The following is a 20,965-nucleotide window of genomic DNA, read 5'->3' as shown; positions in this document are numbered from 1 at the left end:
TGGAAAGGAAACATGCTTACCAAGCTGTAGTCCTTCATGTTAGAAAGAGGCATTTTGTTGCCTTCCTAACCCAGCCTTGTACAAACCTCTTTCCACCTGAGCAGTAGCAAGGAAGGCAAGTAGCCTTTTCCCACACTGTCACTGTTAATGAGCTATGAAAGTCAAAGATTAATTTTTCTGTATTTTAACAAGCATCCAAAAAGAGGCCTTTGTTACCCCTTAAAACCCCAACCAGCCAACTCTTGCAGTAATGAAGCGTTTAGGGAACAACTGAAATAATATTGAAAAATCCTCAAATGCAAGTGTAAAGTTTTCTGCATCATCATCATTTCCACCTCACAGTGCAGGTGTGGTATCTACTTAGGGTTTTTTGGGTAAAGTTTTCCTCACCTCTCCTCTCCTCCCTCTCTGTCCTGCCTCAGACTGCAGTTTGCTTTGTGTATCTGGACTTTCTCATTTGTGGAACCTTATTAGACTTCAGTGAAATTACTCCTGGATGTAAATAGGTGCCTGTAAATTGCAAACTACATGAAGATTTGCATGTGTAAATATTAGATATATGCAAGACAGCTGAATCAATACGGCTCCATGAGTCTTACCTTTCACCCTTCCTGATCTTAATGTTATCTTTACAAAGTACGTTCTTATTTTAATGTAGCTATTTGATGATAATTTTTGCATAGAGAAAGTAATACTTGCATAGGAAAGTAATACTTGCAATAACTTAGCAATACAAAAACCTATTTTGAGCCAAGTAACATTCTTTTTTGAGTAACAGCTTAATATCTGTACCTTAAATGTTTTGTATAGCTGATGCCAATGTAGCTTTCTTAAAGCTCCTGCTGCTGCTAAATCCTGCTCTAAAGCATTTGATCATTATTAGAAAATTAATTTTAATGAGCCTTCTTCATGGACATTCTAGTGTTATAGGAAAACAGGCCTCATTTGGATGATTGTTTTTCTCTTTAAGGAGTGTACCATGCTCCTGAATTCATGTCTTCTCTTTAGAAAGTTAATGTTGTTCCTTAAGCTGCTACTTAGGATAACCATTTTGAAATTATACGTGTGGTTCACTTAGTACATTGAGAAAAGATGGCAGGTTTGGGTTTTTTATTCTTTTTAAGTTGCTTTTTAAAACTGTTTATAAATGTTTCTAATAGCTGTTTTCCTGCTGGAAAAAAGGCTGCGGTTTTGTGGAGAGGAGCAGAGATCTTCACGAAATTGCATTATCTGATGATTTATTTTATAATAATACAGCACAGTGACTAAATAAAATGACTCAAAGTGAGTCTTTATCTTCTTTGGAGTTTTCCTGGTGTTTCTAGTATTGTGTGCATTTTTGCCCATCCTCTAGATACTCAGCCCTCCTTCTCCTTTTCCCTCATTACCTGAAGGATCTTGACTTGTAAAATTTGTCTCCGTCTATGTTGATGTCTTTTCAGGATTTTGTATTTTTATCTGAGTTCACGATAGAATAGAATTTGGAATGACAAACTTTGATGTAACACACTTGAATGTTTGATTATCAAAATGTACCAATTAGGAGTATGTAAGAAAGAGAAGATGTCTTTATCAAAGGTCTGGTATTACAGACTTGGAACAGATGTTGAGTCTTCTTGGGATGCAATTCAATTTTGCATTGATTTGGGGATGACAGATTTCATACGCAAAAACAGGAGAGAATGATCTGAAAGTTTCATAGGTTGCAGTGTATATTTGATTTAAGATATTTAGGAAATTAGATTGCATAGTTATTTGAAAGAAATAAACATGTATTTGAAATGATCTTACCTTTTTAATTGAGGTAAATCAGGTTTCAGGCTTTAATTTTTTTAGAGTACAAGTTATAAAGTGCTTAGCAGTAAAGTGCCCGAAGGCATATTTAAGTTGCTTTATTGGTTGAAGGATAACTTGTAACCTAAATTCTGCAAAACTACAGATCTATCAGAATCTAATTCCTGCAAGAGCTAAGGATGATAATGGTAATGTTGACATTCTTCACACTCAGTGCAGGGCAGAAGTCCGTCTGTATGGATCTTGCTTTCAGGGTGTAGGATTCTGTGTTGAAGGTTTCCAGTACCCCATGTTATAACTTTTTGCTGAAACAAAGCAAAGTAATATTGGTACAGAAATAGTGATCAGATCCTTTCCCTTGTGAACAGGGAGGAATTTCTCAGCTCTTGTTATCCTAGCAAGTGCAGACAGGAAATGTGGCTACATGTATGTAAAAGATTATATCATATATATATATATATATATATATATAAGAACAAATACAAATATTATAAATGCAAAAGTGTCAAAAAGATGGAGAAGAAATGGTTTAAATAGCTGTATGCTACTTCATCATGACAATATAATTAATTTTGTATGAAATAGTAATGTTATGTTATATCATGCATAAAGTAAAAGCGGGGATAAATCTTTAGCAAAAAGTTACATTTCTCCACTCTTGACGGCAGGTGGCATTGTACCATTAATGGATTTTGCTGTTGCACTTACTGGCTCTAATTTGCCTAACTTCACATAAGAGGTAAAGATGGGGTTTATTTGTAATGATTTGCATATCAAGAACTGTACTTAGAAGCTCAGAGTAATGGTGCGTTATAGTACTGTCAAATCTGCTAGTACAATTGGACAACTCTTCTTACACCTTGCATAGTTCTACTCGGTAAAAAAAAGTTCATGCTGAACCAGCTACTGAAACAACAAAGCTATCTACAGATGTTTAAAAGTAGTGTCTGTGCTGTACTTTGATTAATGGCCAAACCAAATCTTTGCTGTTCACCTATGATAAGTCAAATGTTGTTTCTCTAACCCACAAGGGAAGTGATGGATTATAAATCATCCCCTATAAACTCAACACCACTTCAAGTAAAACCATGGGAGTTTTGGCCAAGAATAACCTATTTACTTTTAAAGATGAAATTAAACTCTTGCTACTGAGAATTTCTACTATGTTAATATGGTTAAGATGACTAATGTGAGGTTTAGAGTTCTTTTACTTTCTTCTTCTTTGCAATAATTTTGTGTTCTGAGTATTTTAAAGTGTACTAAGCAGCTGATGTTTGAATATAAAGTTATTACTAGATCAGATGAGAATGATTCACTTCTGTTTAAATAGCCCTTTGCTCTCCATGCCCCCTGAGAACTCTTATCACTTATTTGTCCAGAAAACCCCGCAAAAACTAACAAAAAATCCCTCACATTATCCACCTGCCTGGTGGTTGATAATATCGGCAATGTATCTCTTTATCTCTTGGTTAATGTGCCTTGGTATTCTGAAGGGGGGGAAATTCCAGTAACAGATTCAATTTACATGGACAGAAACTTGAGCAAATGCCAACCTAGCAGGGGGGCCATTATTCTGCTCTATAAATAAGTTTAAAAAAGAAACAAACACACACACAAACCTGTGAATCAACATGTTTTGGTCTAATTGAGGGAAAAGCAAGATAGATGAATTTTGAAATGCAAATGATCACCTGTTATTTAAGAATAGGCTTTGCCAACTTTGTGATCTTAAATATAAAGAGTTGTTACCTTTTAAATAGAATAATAATTATATTCCATTGTTGGTAGTAATGAATCTTAAAGTAAAATTGGTAACTTTTTACAACAGCCTCTTCATAGTATGCTCTACACCTGTAAGAAAGCCAAAATTGTCTACAGTCAAGACTGTCTTCAACTAAAACAGATTAAGATGAGGACTTGCTCATGAAGAGAAACATTTTAGGTTCTTTTCCTATCTCAGCTGTAAAGCATGATGTGTAGAAGTGACTTGCTGTTCTAACACAATATGTAAATACAATGTGTGAATGAGATGTTTTACTTATACTCTTTAAGTCCTCTCGCCAGCTGGCAGGGATAAGTTCTGTCGTATCCTGTAGTGTTACCAGAGAGCTAGATTCCAGAACTGTGGCATCTTTGGTTTTGTTTTTTTTTTCTTTTTTCTCCAAACCATGAGCTTTCACCAGACTGTATGTACTACAAACTGGAGGCTTGCTTGTTGAAATCATAAAGCCAAAGGGAATTTAGGTGCATCAAATATGTAAGTAGGAAACTGGCCATCAGTAATGCATTATATTATTCTGTTAACTTCATAAGCGGTGTGGTATAATCAAGCCTTATTTAACAAACTAGCCTTCATTCAAAATAAAGATGCAAAGCTTTTTGATAACCTAAAATGTGAAACATTAGAATAAGAATTAACTAAAATGCTATTAACCTGTATAGTGTAATTTTTATTTACTGAATGAGGAAAAGATAGTGTGCGTCTGTTTACCAAATAAATATTTGATATCGGAAATCCTGCATATTATTTGTGTATGTGTATTTCAGTAGCAGTTTGCAAGCACTCATTCTTCTATTCTGTATTATAATAATTTAATTTGGAGTAGATTGTTTAAGAAGCAAAATAACTGTGGTAGATTAAAGTGTCATTGACCCTAAGAGGTGTTGAGGGAAGGATTGATCTCATGGTTATAGTGTAAGATGGGATTTCCTAGATTTTATCTCTGACTCTGTGCTATCTTTCGGTGCGATTTTACAGTCTCAGGATGATCCTAAAAAGGAAGAGAAAAGCGGGGCAGACAAATGGACAGCAAAGGTGGAGGGACTGGCTAGTTCAATTTGAACACTGGCAATAGGAGATGGGACTGAATGTTAACATGAAGGCTATAGAGCTGGAGTGAATAAGCAGGAAAGGTCTGAAAGTGCATAAGAAGGACTAAAAGTTGTGGAGCTGAGAGGAAAAACTGTTAAAATAGTTTGGAGGTGCACAGCTCTCCGAAGACACCGAGGCATCCCAAAGAAAACAGTAACAGCTGACTGCTCCCAAAATAGCAAAGTATCATGTACCTGGAGCAGGTAATTGAAAGCACAGGTTTGGAGAGAGTGTCAGATATTTTCCAAAATAATTTGATGTGGTTTGTCGGTCAGGCGTGTTTTGAGTACGCTACATGTTTTAGGTGAAGTACGTGTACCTGTGTTTTTTCTGGACCCTGTAAATAGAATAAGCAGTGAATTGTATTGAAGTTGTTGATTTGTAAGAATCTGTTTTTGTTTGTTTGTTTGTTTGTTTGACTGGCATAAAAGCCAGCTAGTAAATCCGAGAGTAACTTTAATTCACTTGAGGTGTTTTCTTTTAATAACAGATGGGGCTAAAACTTGAAGCTACTGTAAAATATGCTCTTTGAAAATAAATGAAAATAGCTAAAGGGTCGGATAGTGTTTGCTTTCTTTTGATAACAGTACTAAAAGGTTTCTTTATCTCTTTTGTCCCCTTGATTATTTTAGAGAAGGTTTTAATTCCATCTTAGGTGACTAAAAGGAAGAATAAATAGATCACTCTATTAATTTTCTTCTGTTAGTGACATGAGGAAATTTCTTCCAAAGAGGAACATAGATGCTCATATTTTTTTGAATATATTTAGTATGAAACTTCATATTTTCATACTCCATTTGATCTTAGCAAATATTCACTGGATTTGCCTCACTACTTTATTGTTTAAAGACCATAATACACTTTTTATACTTAACTATACATGTTCCAATACTATATTTTATAAATTGCTCAAGCATTTTAGGTAAAGCATTATGGCCAGATTGCTTGTGTGATGTGTTATTTAGTGACTCTGTCTTATGATATCTTGGCTGACTGAATCTGTGTGGAGTAAATTAGCTTGAACTCATTTTACTTGGTTCTCTGCAAATGCTTCTTTATAGATATTAAAATTAGATAAAATAGTAAGCTTTTAAAATTAAATGAATGTAAGGTAAATAGAATTTCTGAAGCAACTGTAATGGTTTTTCATGTAATACTGTTTCTTTCAATGGTAGCAGAAAGGGAAAACATTGTGTCTGATGTTTTCAGGATGTTGGACAAGTCCATTTCCTCCTTAACAATTTCAGATACCTGATGGTAATTCAGATGGGTGTCCTTGCTTTCTTATCAGTGCAGAAACAATACTTGCAGGTATGCTATTTCTACTTGAAACATGGAGTAGGGGGAAGGGACACCCTCTTGTTTGAAATTCTAATCAATCCACCAGAAGTCAAACAATTTCTTTCTTAATTTCAGGAGAAACCTCTCAACTCAAAGCTCTTCTTCACTCTTAGATGTTAGGTTTAGCAGTACTTCTGTTATTAGCATGTTTTCTTGTGAGCAGATTTCAGGTCTCATTCTTAATTCAAATGTATTTTCTAGATGTTAAAGGTTATCCTACAAAGTTTGATTTTGTTCCAGGTGATTTGCAAGCGATCTGGCATAAGTTCCACTGTGAATTTTAAGTCACTTGGACCAGCTCTAAACCTGACTTCTTTTATTTTAATTATGATAATGCTTTAGTGTGTTAGTCAGGAGGCCTTATTGTCAGTCCTGGAGGAAGCTGTATTTGGGAGGAAATTTTTGAGAGGTTGTAGTAAAAATCCTTGAAAGCCTTCAGCATGAGGGAGGTATTTCAGATGTTGTAGAAAGGATGAGAAAATCGGTCCTGATGTTGATAGCATCATCAAAGATATATATTCAGAAAAAGCCGAGGTTCTGGTTTTCTACTTTATAGCTGGCATTTATGTTTAAAAATATAGGACTTTGTCAGACACATATCGCATATCAGGAAGTAAGGTACTACTGTGTGTAATGCAAATATTGAGATAAGTATGGAAACCATAAAGAAATAGCCTTTCAGTTGAGACCAGCTGCACTGAAAAAATAGTGCTAGGTAGAGAGGCTATTTACCTGCACCATCTGTCTTGATCTGAATCTGATAGCATTTTACAAATCACATTCTCTTCCGTTTCCCCTGACTGCTACTGCTAAAAGGGTTTCTGTGCAGGAATTTAGCATTGCTACTGCCATGAGGTACTTGGTGCTACATGTTGAATGGACATTGGTAAGGGAAAAAGAAGAAAGCCCTCTCTTTTAATGAAGTTGCAATGAAATTGGAAGCATTACTGATCTTTTTTTCAGTCTACCATTTTTGCTCCAGTTTAGGAGGATTTTGTATTTGAAAATGTTATGAACATTTTTTTCTGCAAATTTTGTACTGCAAGTCCTGGAAACACCAGCCTCATGTACATGCGTATGTAGACTTATGTTTGTACAAATGTGGGTAAGGTCCTTGATTTCAAGGTTCATGAAGTAAAGAATTGGCACAAATATCCCCATGTTATTCACTTAGGCTTATGGGTCGCTACCATTTATTGTCTAAATTACTATGCTGATGGATTGAGATGAAAATGTTTTCTTAGTGAAGGCAGATATTGTAGTTCAGATTTATTGCAATATTAGAGCTTTTTAAAAAAAGCATATGCCCTGTGTGGTATATTACATTAGCTAGCTACTCTGTATCACTTGAAAGCACTTCATAATCCACAGTTTCTGAATTTTCCCATGATGTGTAGTCAAGATAAAATGCAGTAATATTGATGTGATATCCTGAACTTATTACAATCAGTGTACTGCATCAGAAGAAAGGTGACCTATTCGAAGTGAGGGAATGTAAACAACACATGTTTATTTGTAATATTCACAATGTGTTTTTTTTTTAAGGAGAACATTTATTTTAATCCCAAATGAGATAATTTGGGGACCTAGGGAAAGCAGTAGGAAAAGAGACATGGGGTAATGGGAGAAAACTAGAGATAACATTTAGTTTTGTATAAAAGAACATTCAGATGCTTCTCATGGCTGAATTTTCCATTTCCTGTTCCATGTTGGTTTAGATGACTTGTCACACAGGCTCTGCTCATGTGCATGAAACCCCAGCCAGAGCTCCTCAGTGTGAGAACTCCGCATTACTTGACTGTTCTCATTTTATCCCATTTATCTTGTTTCGATGATAGACAAAAGTAATGGAAGAGTTCATTGCTCTTCATGTAAGAGACCTGCAATGACATGGTTTTTGACTTGTCATAAATTGAGAATGCTCTTATGGTTAAAAATATGAGCTTGTCTTGTGAAGAGGTAAAGTCTAGTTTGCTTTTTGACTCTTATTCTATGTTCATTTTCTTCATCAGTGAAGTGAGTGAGGTGACATCGACTTCCTGTAATGAACAGTTTGTATTTCTGTGAAAGAAGGCAATGTAGGTTTGATTCTTCAAAGAATTGGATCAGCATCTGTGACTGCCAACACAAAAGAAAATAACACTAAAGCTCAGAAATGAATTTTTCATAGTACGTCTTTTTTTCTGTGCTCAAAATGACAAAGCTTTTCACCTTCTAGAATTTGCTTATATTATGCTGTAAGTAAAAAGGCCCATACCCACTGAAAGTTAGTTTGGATGTTCTTTCAGTGTCTTTGGGGAGGAATAGATTATCTAAGTTTATGATATTATTCTAAAAATTAAGACTTGTCAACATAGAGAAATTGATTCAGATTAACTGGTAACGTATGAATTAAGAATGGAGTAGTCAATGCTAATTAACTCTTGACTTGACTGCCTTTATTCTGAAATAAGTGTGAAATTAATTTAATAAATAGAAATCTTCAGTTATTTGAGAGAAAGCGATCTTAATCCAAAATATCCACAGGATTAAAGTCACACAGGAAAGAAGAGCTAGAATGCCTCTCCTATAAAGAAACATCAAATATTTGTGTTTAGATTTTACTTCCATTCATATTATCTCTTTTTTTGAATGTATACAACTGGAACATATAGCACTAGGAAATCACATTCAGTAGTTCTAGACTGAAAGGGGCATTTCCATGCAACAGATTTCACTGAGAGATGCCTTTAATCAGCTATGTCATGTGGAAAGGTCTGAGGTTTTGGGGTTTTTTTTAGAGGACAGTTATGTAGAAGGACACTCTTTCTTAAAGGAAGTAAGATTCATTTTATATAGAGGAGCAGATTTTGTTTTTGCACACATTATCTGGACTTGACATAATTTTAGCTTGGTCTAGATGTCTGTCTGGGGTCTTAAAACATTTTAAAAATGTATGCAATTATAGTGATACAGTTCGTTGTGTGGCTGCCATTATATCTTTGTAAAACTTTCTTGATTATGGTAGAAATACTAATCTGTAGGGAGTGGAATAAATCCTTCTAATGTGAGATACCTTATAATGATGTATTGGGCATTCAAATGCCATTAATTGTAATAAACTTTTCAATGTGAGTAATGCCTTAACTGAAGAACCAATGTCTGAACCGTCCGTCTACACTCTTGCATCTCAACCTAGTCCTAAAAGGTGCTGAGCATCTTCCAGCTTGCGTTACAGCTACCTCACCATTCCCCTGTGCTCATTGTGTGCATGCATCTCAGTGGGAGATCTGAGGCTACCACCTTCCTTTCCCTGACAGCAGAGATTGATGCACCTATAGCTGTCCATGGCCATGTTCATGCTAAGCTCCATAAAGAGATGAGCAAGAGTTTTCTAACCTGCCACAGTGTATTTCAGAGCAACGACTATGTGACTGTATGCTAACTGCTGTCCTCTGTTGGGAATCTGGTGTGGCTTTTGCCACCAAAACTATTTTAGTGCAGCTGCTGCATTTTTGACTGTCAAAATAAAAATTTCCTCTTCATTGCAGTCTGGTTTACTCCCTGTTTTATGGCTCATGGTGTATTTGCATTTAATTTTGTAGTGTGAAGCGTGACTTGGTGAAGGGCAAGTTTGTTGCACGCGTCCTGCTGTTGATTGTGTGTATGGGTGGGGCTTCTGTGGGTCCCACTGCTCCTCTGTGCTGTCTCTTGTGAATGGAGAGCAGGAAGATAGTGCTGGCTGTTCGCTGGATGGTAGGGGAAACAACTTTTTCACCTAGGTAACTGAGGTGAATCTGGGCTGATCTGTATCAAACTACAGTCACTAGTTGTGGGTAGGCTATGTGAAGTAGATATGGCAGCTCTGTCTACTAGAGGGTGCTGTGAAAAGCCTTCCATGGTGATCCCAGCAGAGAGCAAGGGTTAGCCCTGAGATGACTTCTGCCTTTCAGGACAAAATTAAGGCATGCCTATGTACTGACTTATTGTAGACTCCCTTGTGCTGATTATATAGATGCCTCAGGCCAGTCTGATCAGTCCAACTCTTCTGACCAGAGTAAATTCTCTAAACATATTTTGCTTAACCATCTGTCACTGTCCAGTTTAAGTCCAGTCTAGCCAGATCCCAACTCTAATGCCTGCAAGTCTTGAAAAAGCGCATGTGTGCAAGGAAAAATCAAATTATGTGTGAAATATGTGGGGTTGTTGTGTTTGAACATTGCAGTCTGTAGGTGGCTAAAAGGCTAGCTAACTTGCAGGCATAATGAAATCTCTGTGGTATTTAGTATATGTTCAGTCAGCATTAAACTGTCACCTTGTAAACATATGTTAATTTTGAAGGTGTGACTGACCTTTTCAATATTAATTGCCATGTCTTGTATTTAGAGGTTGGAACTATCCTGGAAGAGACGGAAGCCTGTGACTGGTGGAGCCTGGGTGCCATTCTTTTTGAACTCCTCACTGGGAAGGTAGGGCTGGGGGCAAGTTATTTAGTAAAACTGAAATGTTGGCCAGTAGTTTCTCTGAAGTCGTGTGCCCAGTTGTGCTTTCCTTGCTTGTCTTTTTCAGATGTACTTTGCAGACGTGGGTGTCTTAGATGTGCTTGTCCACATGGGAACAAAGAAATCAAACATGCTCAAGCTTCAGCAGGACAACTTAATAAAGCCTTATGAAACTCAGGGCTGCAAAATAACCAAAAAGCTATGCTGGCCTCTTAATTGCAGTGAAATTAAAGTCTTACAACATTCGTTCTCTGTATTTTAAAACTTTTTGTCCTAATAGAAAATCTGTTCCCTGGGACAACGAGGAAGCCGTATGTTACAGTGACACATTAATTCAAGCTTGAACAGACTCTCTTGGTGGATTGCCTGTATTAGAGGTGTCAGGCTGATGTGATGATAAATAATTAGCGCATATGGAAACAGGTAGATAGAAGGAGAGATGTCACCACCTGTCAGGAATGCCATTTTCTGTATTGCAAGACAAGGAGTGCTTGGCCCAATCAGTCTGATGATTAGCTGGCAGTTTTGCTCTAAGAAAGGGAAGTTCACCTAATTCAAGTCTTCTAAAGTTTGAGCAATAGAACAAGAAGATTAAGACATAAATATTCTAAAAACATATTCCCAGGGGTACTTCATTACCTGTAGACATTCCTTCCAGAATCAATAGCTCATACTAAGAAATACTGAAATTATAGCTGTGTATGTTAATTTGCACGTATGCTGTGATCCAGCTGTACGTTCTGTGAGTGACTAGCTGCTTCAATTTTTGTTTCAGACTCTGTTTGAGTGCCATCCATCAGGAATAAATACACACACTTCTTTGAGTATACCAGATCATGTATCAAAGGAGGCCAGATCACTGATTCAACAGGTAATTTGATGGAAAATTTATTTTGTATAGATAAGTATGCAATCTGAACAAATACTTACCCAGCTGAGCTGTTCTGATGATGTAAACATAATGACAGAAAACTACTAATAGGAGTGTGAATGGGTGTCTTGTCAATGTTAAAGAATTTTGCCCAACTAACTTCTACTGCCAGATGTCTGTAGAAAACTGGAGTGTTTTATGATTTCTTCAAAAGGGAGCAAATTTGGTTAATGCTGAGTGCTTTGGAAACACCTGCTAGTGCTGTATGGCCATTTTAGGAATTCTCCCCTAAATGATCATGGGCATATTTGTGATGAAATGAATTCAGCTCAAAAATATTGAAGCCAATTGAGCAAGACAGCAATAGGTGCTCTGAAACCTGTAATGTGCTTCTTGGAAATTGACTTTGCTGTGATTCAAATCTGTTGCTGTCCTCAAGGAAACTTTCTGATTTCAAACTTTTCAACTTGTAGGTTGGAAGAAAGGATGGGGGCTTATCAGTCTGGACAATCTTCCAGACTGATAAGCCTTGTATTTTCAATTTTAAGGGGAAGAGCAAAGAGCATTGATGACTATTTTTAGTTTACTCTTGTTTTAGGTAGTCATGACTGAGAGAATAAACTTGTACGTACACAGCATCTTGATTTTCAAGTAATGTTCAATGTTCTTTCCTATGGTTAATTTTGAACTAACTGAGGAAGTGGAGTCTAGGTCTGACCTATTCCACTTGAGTAGAAAAAGTGATATGTGCAAACTGTGTTGTTTGAATTAAGAGTGTCTGGTGAGTGGATACATAAATAATGATGTCACTTAGATCTAGATTTGAACAGAGAAAAGTGAAAAAATAGTTACTGAAGAAAACTGAGCAAAGGGATTTTGAAAATTCAGCAAATCAAAAGATCCAATGACAGATTGACTTCTGTGTCATTACTGTTAAACAAGAAATGAAAAGGGATAGACATTTGGACTGTCTATTTTGATAAGATGCCTGAAATTCATTGAAAGTGGATGCATGCATCTGTGTGGCAAGGGCAGGGAAGAAAGTGACTAAGGATTAAAGTCCCATTTTTGTATAATCTGCATTCGTATTATTAGATGGTAGCAAATAGTTGCTCTTGCCCACAGGTGCTACATGACTCGAATGGATAAGGCAGAGCCAGGCCCCATTTGGTGAAGAGAATTCCTTCCATCTACTTCTGAAGCTGAAGACAGATGAAGTCTTCTAGTCCACTTCTCCCTGCCAGTGCAGGATTGTCCTCCGTTGCAGATTAGTGTGTTGCCAATTTTAAAATATGCCAGAATGGTCCTTTTGTCACTTGCAGTTTAAAGGATATATTTCAAAGCTACATCTGTTCAGAGAACAGTTACATCAGTGCCCATTAGGTTAAGCTTTCTGATATAGACTGGTGACTTATCAGGTGGAGGTTCAGCTCTATGAGCTAGTAAATCACATTTTTGTTGTGGGACTATCCAAGGAAGCTGCCATTCACCGTTGAGGAAGCTTGTCAGGAAAAGGAAGAAAGCGCTCTTGGCACGGTTAGCAATTTGTCATTGCGACTTTCCTTCCCCCCCCCGCCAAGGGTAAACAGGTCAAAGCATCACAGAGTAACTCTCGGGGATCAGTGTTCTACTACACAGAAAACTGTCAGACAGCTTGGCTTCCAGTGCAGGTGGCTTCATTGTATACACATCCTTCATTTAGCTAACTTAGACTAAAATAAGATTTCTTTATTTTTCCAAAGTGCATGAGAAATACAAAGTTGCTATTTTATGTTGCGTTGGTATTTTGCACCCAAGTTTGTTTTCGGGTACTTCTAGGCTTTACCAGGAACAAAGCGTGCAGCATGATCTTTAAATAGATATGTATTGCATCTACTTTCTAAGATTGAAGTTCTCCTGGAAGGAAGAACTTCAGAAAACAAATGTCTCTGCTTACTTTCCCTGTGCTGGCACTTGTTATATTTCAGGAGAAGGGAGAGAGACAGTGGCTGCATCTGTTCATGCTAGCTTGAGGAAACTCAGAGCAGTACTTTTCACTATCACTGAGCTACCGTTACTGTGTGATATTATGATTGCAGGTGCCAAAGCCATCTTGAAATGTGTAAATTCATATGTTTATGGATGTATACTTATTTAGATGTTGAGTACATTAAGGTATGAATACACATTGTTTCTTGTGACAACTGGGAGAAGTTACCCTATTAGCTGTTGCAGAAAAAACAAAAAAGAAATCAGGTCTTTGTAGTGGGTGTAATTGAATAGAGTATAAACAGTTCTCTAAAAGTGCAAAATATTTTCATGTGTCTTTATTAGTCTCTTTGGAGTGTTGCCTTTGCATTCCCTTTTATGTGGATTAGTATCTTTAAACAGATATAAATATTGTGATGGCCTTTTCATATGAATTCAGCGTGTGATGTACAACCAAGAAGCAAATGCGATGCTGAATTTTATGAAATTTCCATTAAGCCATTACAATGTTTTTTTCACTGGTATTTTGATTTTTCAGCTTGAATCTCTTTGTGGAACTCTTTAAAAACTTTTTTAGGAAATAGAGAACTGGCTATCATATCGTGGTATTTTAAGAGCAGCTCAGAGGAATCATGAAACTTATGAAATGGAAAGTTGCAGACCATTGTCCCTGATGTAACCTTAACACAGCAGTGTGAGCAAAGGTTAACATGAAGCAAATACAATGTCCAGAGTTCTGCAGATGCAGGTTGTGGCTGCCCTTCTCTTTTTAAAATGAGGTTACACTTAAAATGAAGTCCCAGCGTGCAGTGCTTCAGGGTATTGCATGCTGTGATCAGTCATATCTGAAGACCATAACGCTGAGAGTCAAGGAAAGGAGAGTCTTCCATTTGTTGGATTTTAGGAATTTCAGGTATGCTTCACACTCTTGAAAGTAACTCATAGAGCTGGAAAACAGTAGGATGTCCCTTACCTTAGACCTTTCTGGAACTTTTAAGCAGTTGTTTTTGTTCTTACTCACTGAATCATATATTTTTTTCTTTTTATATCAAGCTTTTGCAGTTTAATCCTGCGGAGCGTCTTGGTGCTGGCGTTGCTGGTGTTGAAGACATCAAATCTCATCCATTTTTTGCCCTTATAGAATGGGCAGATCTGCTGAGATGAGATGTGCGCCCTCTGAACAAACTCAGGTCAAGCGAACAACTTTCTCTGGCACAGAAGCACCCTGACTTGCTTCCCTAAGATGTCCTGAATCACTTGGACATGATGACTAAAGGACGCTGGAGTAATCATGCCAAAAGTGAACACTCTTAACAGGAATCACAGATTATACAGGGTGCTAGTTTATTTTTACTTCAGCTGGCTGCTGTATGTGTGTAAAACCTTTTCACCAAAGGATGGTTTGTGATGAAATGCTGGATAGCATGTTTAGCACTGCCAGCTTGTCAACTAAGTAGAAATAAGAACACACTCCTGGTGCTTTGTCTGATGATGGAAATGTCTATAGACTGTGCTAGTTGAAAGTATCTTTTATAGTGTCAATATGCTAAGTGCAGCTGTGGAGGGGCAGGAGGAAGGAACAAATAATTTATTAATGGTATATGCTGAATAAAATACTAAAATGCTTTATGCGAAACTTGACACACAAAAAATAATATATCCATTAAAAATTAAGAAAGCTGTTGCATAATACTGTGGAATGCTTCTTGAAAATGGCATATCATTTCAAACTGTGGCAAGAACATATAAAAAGCAAACAGTCCTGTCAACTGTTGTACTTTGTTGGCTGGCAATGTCTCTTTAGAACTCTTGATTCTGTTATGTTGGATAAGTTATGTGTCAAAGTCACTACAAAAAGGGAAATCTTTTCCTCAGCTAGATAAATACTGTTTCAGCAACCTAATAAGGACCAAGGAAACACTATGCGAAATAAATGTATGAATTAAGAAAGAAAAAATTATTCTCTCATTATTGCAACCACTGCTTTATTACTCAATGAACTTTACTTTCTCTAAGTGTCCTTTTTATAACCACTTCTTTGTGAAAACAACCTTACTGCTCATACTGTTCTGCTTGAGGAACCTTTTGAATTCTTATGTTTGTTTGTTAGTAGTCTTAATAAATAAAAGAAAGTCTTCACCCTCTCTGCTACACTAGAAGCAGGAAGAAGCCTGGGATTTGCTCATGCCAAATGATTAAGTGATAGCTCTGAGCAAACCCTAGTGGGTAAGACTTGGGAGTGAGCCAATTAGCTGACCTGTTTGTTAGTAAGGCCTAAAGAATGGGAGAGGAATATAAGACATGCAGAATACTTCTGCTGTACACAGCGGTTGCTGCTAACCAGCCATGCTTGTATGAGTTCCTGATGTGCACAAAAACTACGCTGTGATTCTTGTACAGATTATGGATATATGTTCTTTTCTAAACATTCCTTTGTCTCTTGCTAACTCTTTTTTTCTTCTCCCCAGCTTTATCCGGAGAACAAAGGGCAAATTCCTTTGGGAAAGTGAGGTGACAGTAATGATTATTAAATTTACAACCCCCCAAAAAAGTATCCCTCCCCCTACTTGTATTTAGCAGTGTATTTTATGGGCACTCCCCAAAGTGCATCTGCACAGTCTCCATCTGTTAGACACTGGGTCGGTGTATTCAAATAAAGTGGAAAAGGAAAATACTTCACTTAAACAAAGGAAATCTGGAAACTTTTTTTTTCCTTTTTAAATTATTCCACTCCCCTCTTTTTTTTTTTTTCTTTCTTCCCTTTCTTGTGATCACCAGGCCAGCAGAGGGGCTGTAACAACACTGCAGGTTGTAACCAGGTCACTAGTATCATTGCCTACGGAGTGCTGTCCAAGATTACATCACTCTCAGAAATTGTGTTTCAACCTACCACCCTCTGGCTTCATAACAGGAACTCCCTCAGGTGAGCCACAGGAACAACGTCCTGTGCCGAGCTGGTAGGAAATCTCTAATGATGAGACCAAGCTGATACAGAGCTTCCTTCCAGCAGTGCCCTGGCTGTGACTTTGGAGAGAGCTCATTGCTCAAGGGAAACCTCCCTTCTCTCTGCCACCTGACTTCGTCCCTGGGGTTCTCCAGTTGCTAATGCTACCAGATAAATGTTGTTGCCCATGTTGACCTATCCCATTGCATTTGCTTGGCAATAGCTGTAAAAAAAGTTTAAAGTTTTCCACGTTACCGTTGAATGGTCTTGTTCACATTGTGCCCACATGCTGGTTGCAAGTGAAGACAGTGTGAAAGTAGCTGTCATCTGTTAAAATGGAAAGAAAATACTGTTCTAGTGGAAACCAAGTGACCAGTCATTCTCAGTGGAAAGCATTTGATTTAGTTAAGGACATAGAAATATTTCAAGTGCAATGTAAGTAGTAAGAAAATCTGTATCACAGAGATTAGAAGTAATAGGGCACCTGGCAATACCACATGCCCTAAATGAGCCTTTGAGATGCTACTCTTTATTTTTCATAACCTGAATCAAAAAATGTTGTTGCTAAAGCAGCTGATCACACAACCCCCCCACTTCTAGCCGTTATTTCCTTTAACATGCATTATGCTGTATTGATATTTACATGTATTTAATAAAACCAGTCAAGCCTAATTCAGACTTTCCCGAACTTTACATTTAGTTCTTGAAGACGACGCTTTCTACCCAATCAGTGCTTTTTGACTTTCATGACTTGGAAAATATTCTGGATTTCTCTTCGGTGCCTTCTAGGATGCCCTGTTTTTTCTTCTACAAGCTGATCCAGTCACTGCAGTCAGTTATATCTTACGATCCTACATTGTTAAGTAATGTAAAGTCCATTCCACCTCCCATCTGTTACACCTAATGGCTGACACAGAAACAAATCAGTGCCATTTTGTTCAGAGGAATTATTGAGAGTATGTGAAGTAAAACAGAGTAAAATAAGTCTATAGATTTTCTTATTCTTCTCCTGTGGGTGTTTACCTAAAGCAGCTAACATATTTAAGGCATTTCACGGTGGTAATTCATTGTACCCTGTTGAACCAATGCACAATGTTTTTGTCTCCTACTACGAAAAACTCATGGACCAAGTATGTGAAGGTTTGCATTGAGCAGAACTGCAGTGAGGGAAGTTAGAGCCGCTACCCAGAGCTATGTAAGAAATTGCATCTAATGAAATATAAGGGGGCACAATTTTGTTCTCTTTTAATGGCTGTATCACAGCTTCTGCGCTTATAGCACAGCTCCTATATCTCCTCTGAAAATCACCTCTCAGACAGCAGTTATTGTCATGCTGACTCTCTCTACACCTCTGGGATGCTGAGTTGGCAGGGTTATCTGCTCTGGAACATCTACGTGGCTCTTTTCTCCATTTCTAAACCTGTTCCTTGGTGCGTCCCTGCAGCGAAGGGCACTGGGATGAAGAAGGCTGGGGAGGTCAGCCTTTTCTAAATGAAGTAGTCAGCATAACAATGTATAGGGAAGTGCGAAGTAAACCGCTACGGGCTTTTTGAGTGTGGTGTCATTTGTTTTCTCAAGGACACTGAGTAGGAAGCTGGAGAAACAGAAACTTCCTCTCTGGTGAGATTTATGATAGTGATTTAAGCAATAAAATGGAAAAATTTATTTGTTGATTTCTTCGCATTTGTGCTTTCTGCATGGACTATATTGTGCACTGGATTCTGCTGTTCCCGGGCTTTGGCTCTGCCCCACGCTGTGGGTGGCAGCCTTTACGCTGGGGCGCTGGTTGTGTTGGTGAGCAACTGGAGAGCGGCATTCAGTCCGTGGCCAAGCACCCCAAAGTCCGCTTGCAGGCAGCAGGATCTGCCGATGAAGAATACCTCTCACAACTGGCCCTCAGCTCTCCCTATCTTTTGTGAGCAGCATGTAGCTTTTCAGATCAAGGCCCACAGCTTTTTGGCAGATCTAAGTTAAATGAACAGGATTTCTTTGTCTTGCTAAGGTGCAGTGGGTTGTTAAATGCTGTCACTTCCCTTGCCTTGACAGATTGAGACCTAAGGAGTTTCCATCCTCACTGCCTGCAGCATCCTCTGGAGCTTATTGGAGATGCTGCTGGAAAGATCTCTAGCCCTGAAACCCGGCAGCCTTTGGCATGGTGAGCTGGATTTCTCTCCATTACTCTGCAGTGATACATGGCGTGATATAAATCTACGGTCCTCATTCAGCACATGTATTTTGTCACAGGCGTGTCAGGGTGCAGCGGGTGCCACACCAAGCCTAGGGATCTGGCCGCCACATGTGCGTAAGGACTTTCTATACATTCTTATCTTCTGGGCTAGACTGTGAGCATTGTACTGAGGTGCTGGAGGAGGGCAGGCACCTCAGCAAGGTTATGAGGCTGGGCTACATCTTGTGTGTGGCGGTGCTAGCCTGTGTGAATGTGAGCGTGTGCGTTTGTGGGAGTGGGAGATGAGATGAGGGAGCAAGGACGTGGCCCAACAACACCAGGAATGCTGGAAGCAGCAGGGGTGCAGGTCCATGTGTGAGGAGGTGAGAGAGGCTCCCAGGACAGGAGTAGTGGAGAGAGAAGCGGAGAGGGTGCCTGCAACCTGAGGAGCAGGTGATGGCTGAATGCGCTGCCCCGACACGACTTTGCTGCCTGCTGGCAGACCTGAGGTGCTCCTTCTCCAGAGGCAGCTCTGCCGCCATCTCGTTGGCCCAGGGAGCTGTCAGAGGGGATTAGAGCTCCTCTGCCGGAGGCTGCTGCAACGGGCAGCAAGGCTGTTGCACGTGCACAAGTGTGGGGCAGTGGGAATTAGCCTCCTCTTGAGGAGGCAGCCCTGATCGTTTGCTGCTGAGATCCTAAGTTTGGCAAGTCTGGGAAAAGGCCTTCTGGGGGCGATAAACTAGACAGGCCAACTGGCAAGCGGTGCAGCTGGAGGAAGACGGGGCAGCCAGGGAAAGAGCAGATGTTGTGCTGGTCAGTGGTCCTCCCTGGCAAAGCTTTCCTCACCTAGATCTGCCTTGCAGACCAGGCAGTTTTGCCTCAGCATGACCTCACCTCAGGAGCCATGCGGGATCAAAGACCAAAGTCACGATCAGAAAGAGATTTAAAGTGGCCTAACAAGAGGCAGCGCCGTAGCGAGCCGTTCTGCTGGCTGCGCTGCCCGACAGCTCTTCCCACGCTGCTGAAAGCGAGCGAGGTGCCCCGTGGGTCTTCGCTCCTGCGGCGCGAGGGCCGGTGGCACACGCGACACAGCCGAGCCCCACCGCAGCATCCCTCCACTGCTCAGCCCCGAGTGCAGCTAGAACAGCGAAGAAACCCTGTACGTCTCCTGTGGCTTACGTGGCGGGCAGGGTCCCTCTCTTCCCTCTGAGGAAACCTGCTGGCCTGTTTCTCTTCCTCCACTGGACTCCTCTGTCCCCTCTCTACCGATTTCTCACATCCCCTTCCCTGGGCCAAGTCATTTACCTGTGCAGTATTTTCTAGATTGTCCTGTTCAGCTGCCTTCATCCACGTCTTGTGCTATGTTTTTCAACTGCGGTTGCAAATTTCCTTGTCTTTTCCATGCTTTTGTCTCTGAAATGTCCCCAGACGCTGGTACCCAGGAGCGGATCATCACACGCAGCTGTTGTCCCCACGTAACGGTGCGAACGGAGAGGATTGCTCCCACAAAAGGAAAGCGCAGGAGTCGCCAAAGGGTTAGGATGTTGCTTACCCCAGCAGCAGGGGAGTAACGAGAGTTTCACGGCACCCTGCGCAGTGGTGGGACAACCGGGAAGAAGCTTCGCCCGGGAAGGGACAGTGCCGCACCGTGATTTAGAGCGTGCTGCTGGCTAGCCCTGCTCCGCTCGCGCTCTTGCCTCTGCGCGGTGCTCTGGCGTCTGCCAGCTCCCTCACGAACCGGGCCTGGATAAGAGCTGCCTCTGCAGCCTGGACCACGAGCCAAGCAGCGTCTATCTTTTCTCCATTTCTTTATTCTTTCCCACCTCCATCCCCTTTGCTCTGCTTCCCTGGGCTCCTTCCCTTACAGCCTCTCCCCTGCTTTGACCTCGGAGAGGTGCCCTGAGACCGGCCCCGCTCTGCTCCCGCCCGCGATGCGGTAGAGCCCCCGGCGAGGCAAGGCCCTGTGGCGGAGGGCCGCGGCAGGGCCTCGCGTCTCCGAGCTGCTGAGCGGAGTGCGAAGGTCAGCGGCTTGACAGGGTGGAGTAAGCGCGTGGTGCGAGGTCCCGGTCCCGTTAACGTCGCTGGGAGATCTCCCAGTGGCGTTGCTGGAGTTTACCTGCAGCTACGCCGAGAAGGCAATTTCATGGGAAGAGGAATGGAGGGTTTATTTGTTTTCCCGCTTTAAACACACCTGGGTGTGGGTCTCCTCCCCCTCCCCCCAGCCTTTGCCGTGCCTCCGTGTTGTGCCGCCCACCGCCGGCGCCCGGACCGGCCGTCGTCCCCGCAGAACACGCGGGGCAGGCTGCTCGGCCGAGCGGCGGGGACGCGCAGAGCCGGTCGGGAGCGCCCCGGCCCCGGGGCTGCGGGCTTCGCGCGGCCCCGCGCGCGGCTCCGCTGAGGACGCAGTGCCGGTCGTGCAGCGTACCACCGGGCTTGAATTACTGGGCAGGGCGAGTGCTGATTTTTGCCGGCTTTGTGCCCCGTTCGGCAGCTTCTTGGGTAACCTCACCTTCCTGTGCCAGCAGTG

General features: G+C 40.5%; 1 protein-coding gene across 7 annotated transcripts in view; it reads left to right on the top strand.

Annotated features, from left to right (window-relative positions):
* The window catches only part of RPS6KC1 (ribosomal protein S6 kinase C1), an 84,477-nt gene extending 69,195 nt beyond the window's left edge, over positions 1 to 15,282 (top strand). For 4 of the 7 annotated variants that reach the window (XM_062571834.1, XM_062571830.1, XM_062571835.1 and 1 more), the window contains 3 exons: positions 10,373 to 10,455; positions 11,264 to 11,359; positions 14,381 to 15,282. In XM_062571834.1, coding sequence (XP_062427818.1) covers positions 10,373 to 10,455; positions 11,264 to 11,359; positions 14,381 to 14,491 — 290 coding nt within the window. In that variant the 3' untranslated portion in view covers positions 14,492 to 15,282. Of the gene's footprint in view, positions 1 to 10,372; positions 10,456 to 10,527; positions 11,360 to 12,484; positions 14,126 to 14,380 lie in introns of those variants that run through there. The other 3 variants (XM_062571833.1, XM_062571831.1, XM_062571832.1) reach the window with 3 other exon arrangements.
* Positions 15,283 to 20,965: the final 5,683 nt, after the last annotated feature.

Source organism: Rhea pennata, chromosome 3 (assembly GCF_028389875.1).
Source record: "Rhea pennata isolate bPtePen1 chromosome 3, bPtePen1.pri, whole genome shotgun sequence".
NCBI classification, from domain to species: domain Eukaryota; kingdom Metazoa; phylum Chordata; class Aves; order Rheiformes; family Rheidae; genus Rhea; species Rhea pennata.
Note: the sequence above shows the minus strand (reverse complement) of the source record. Positions and strands in the feature narration are given on the sequence as shown.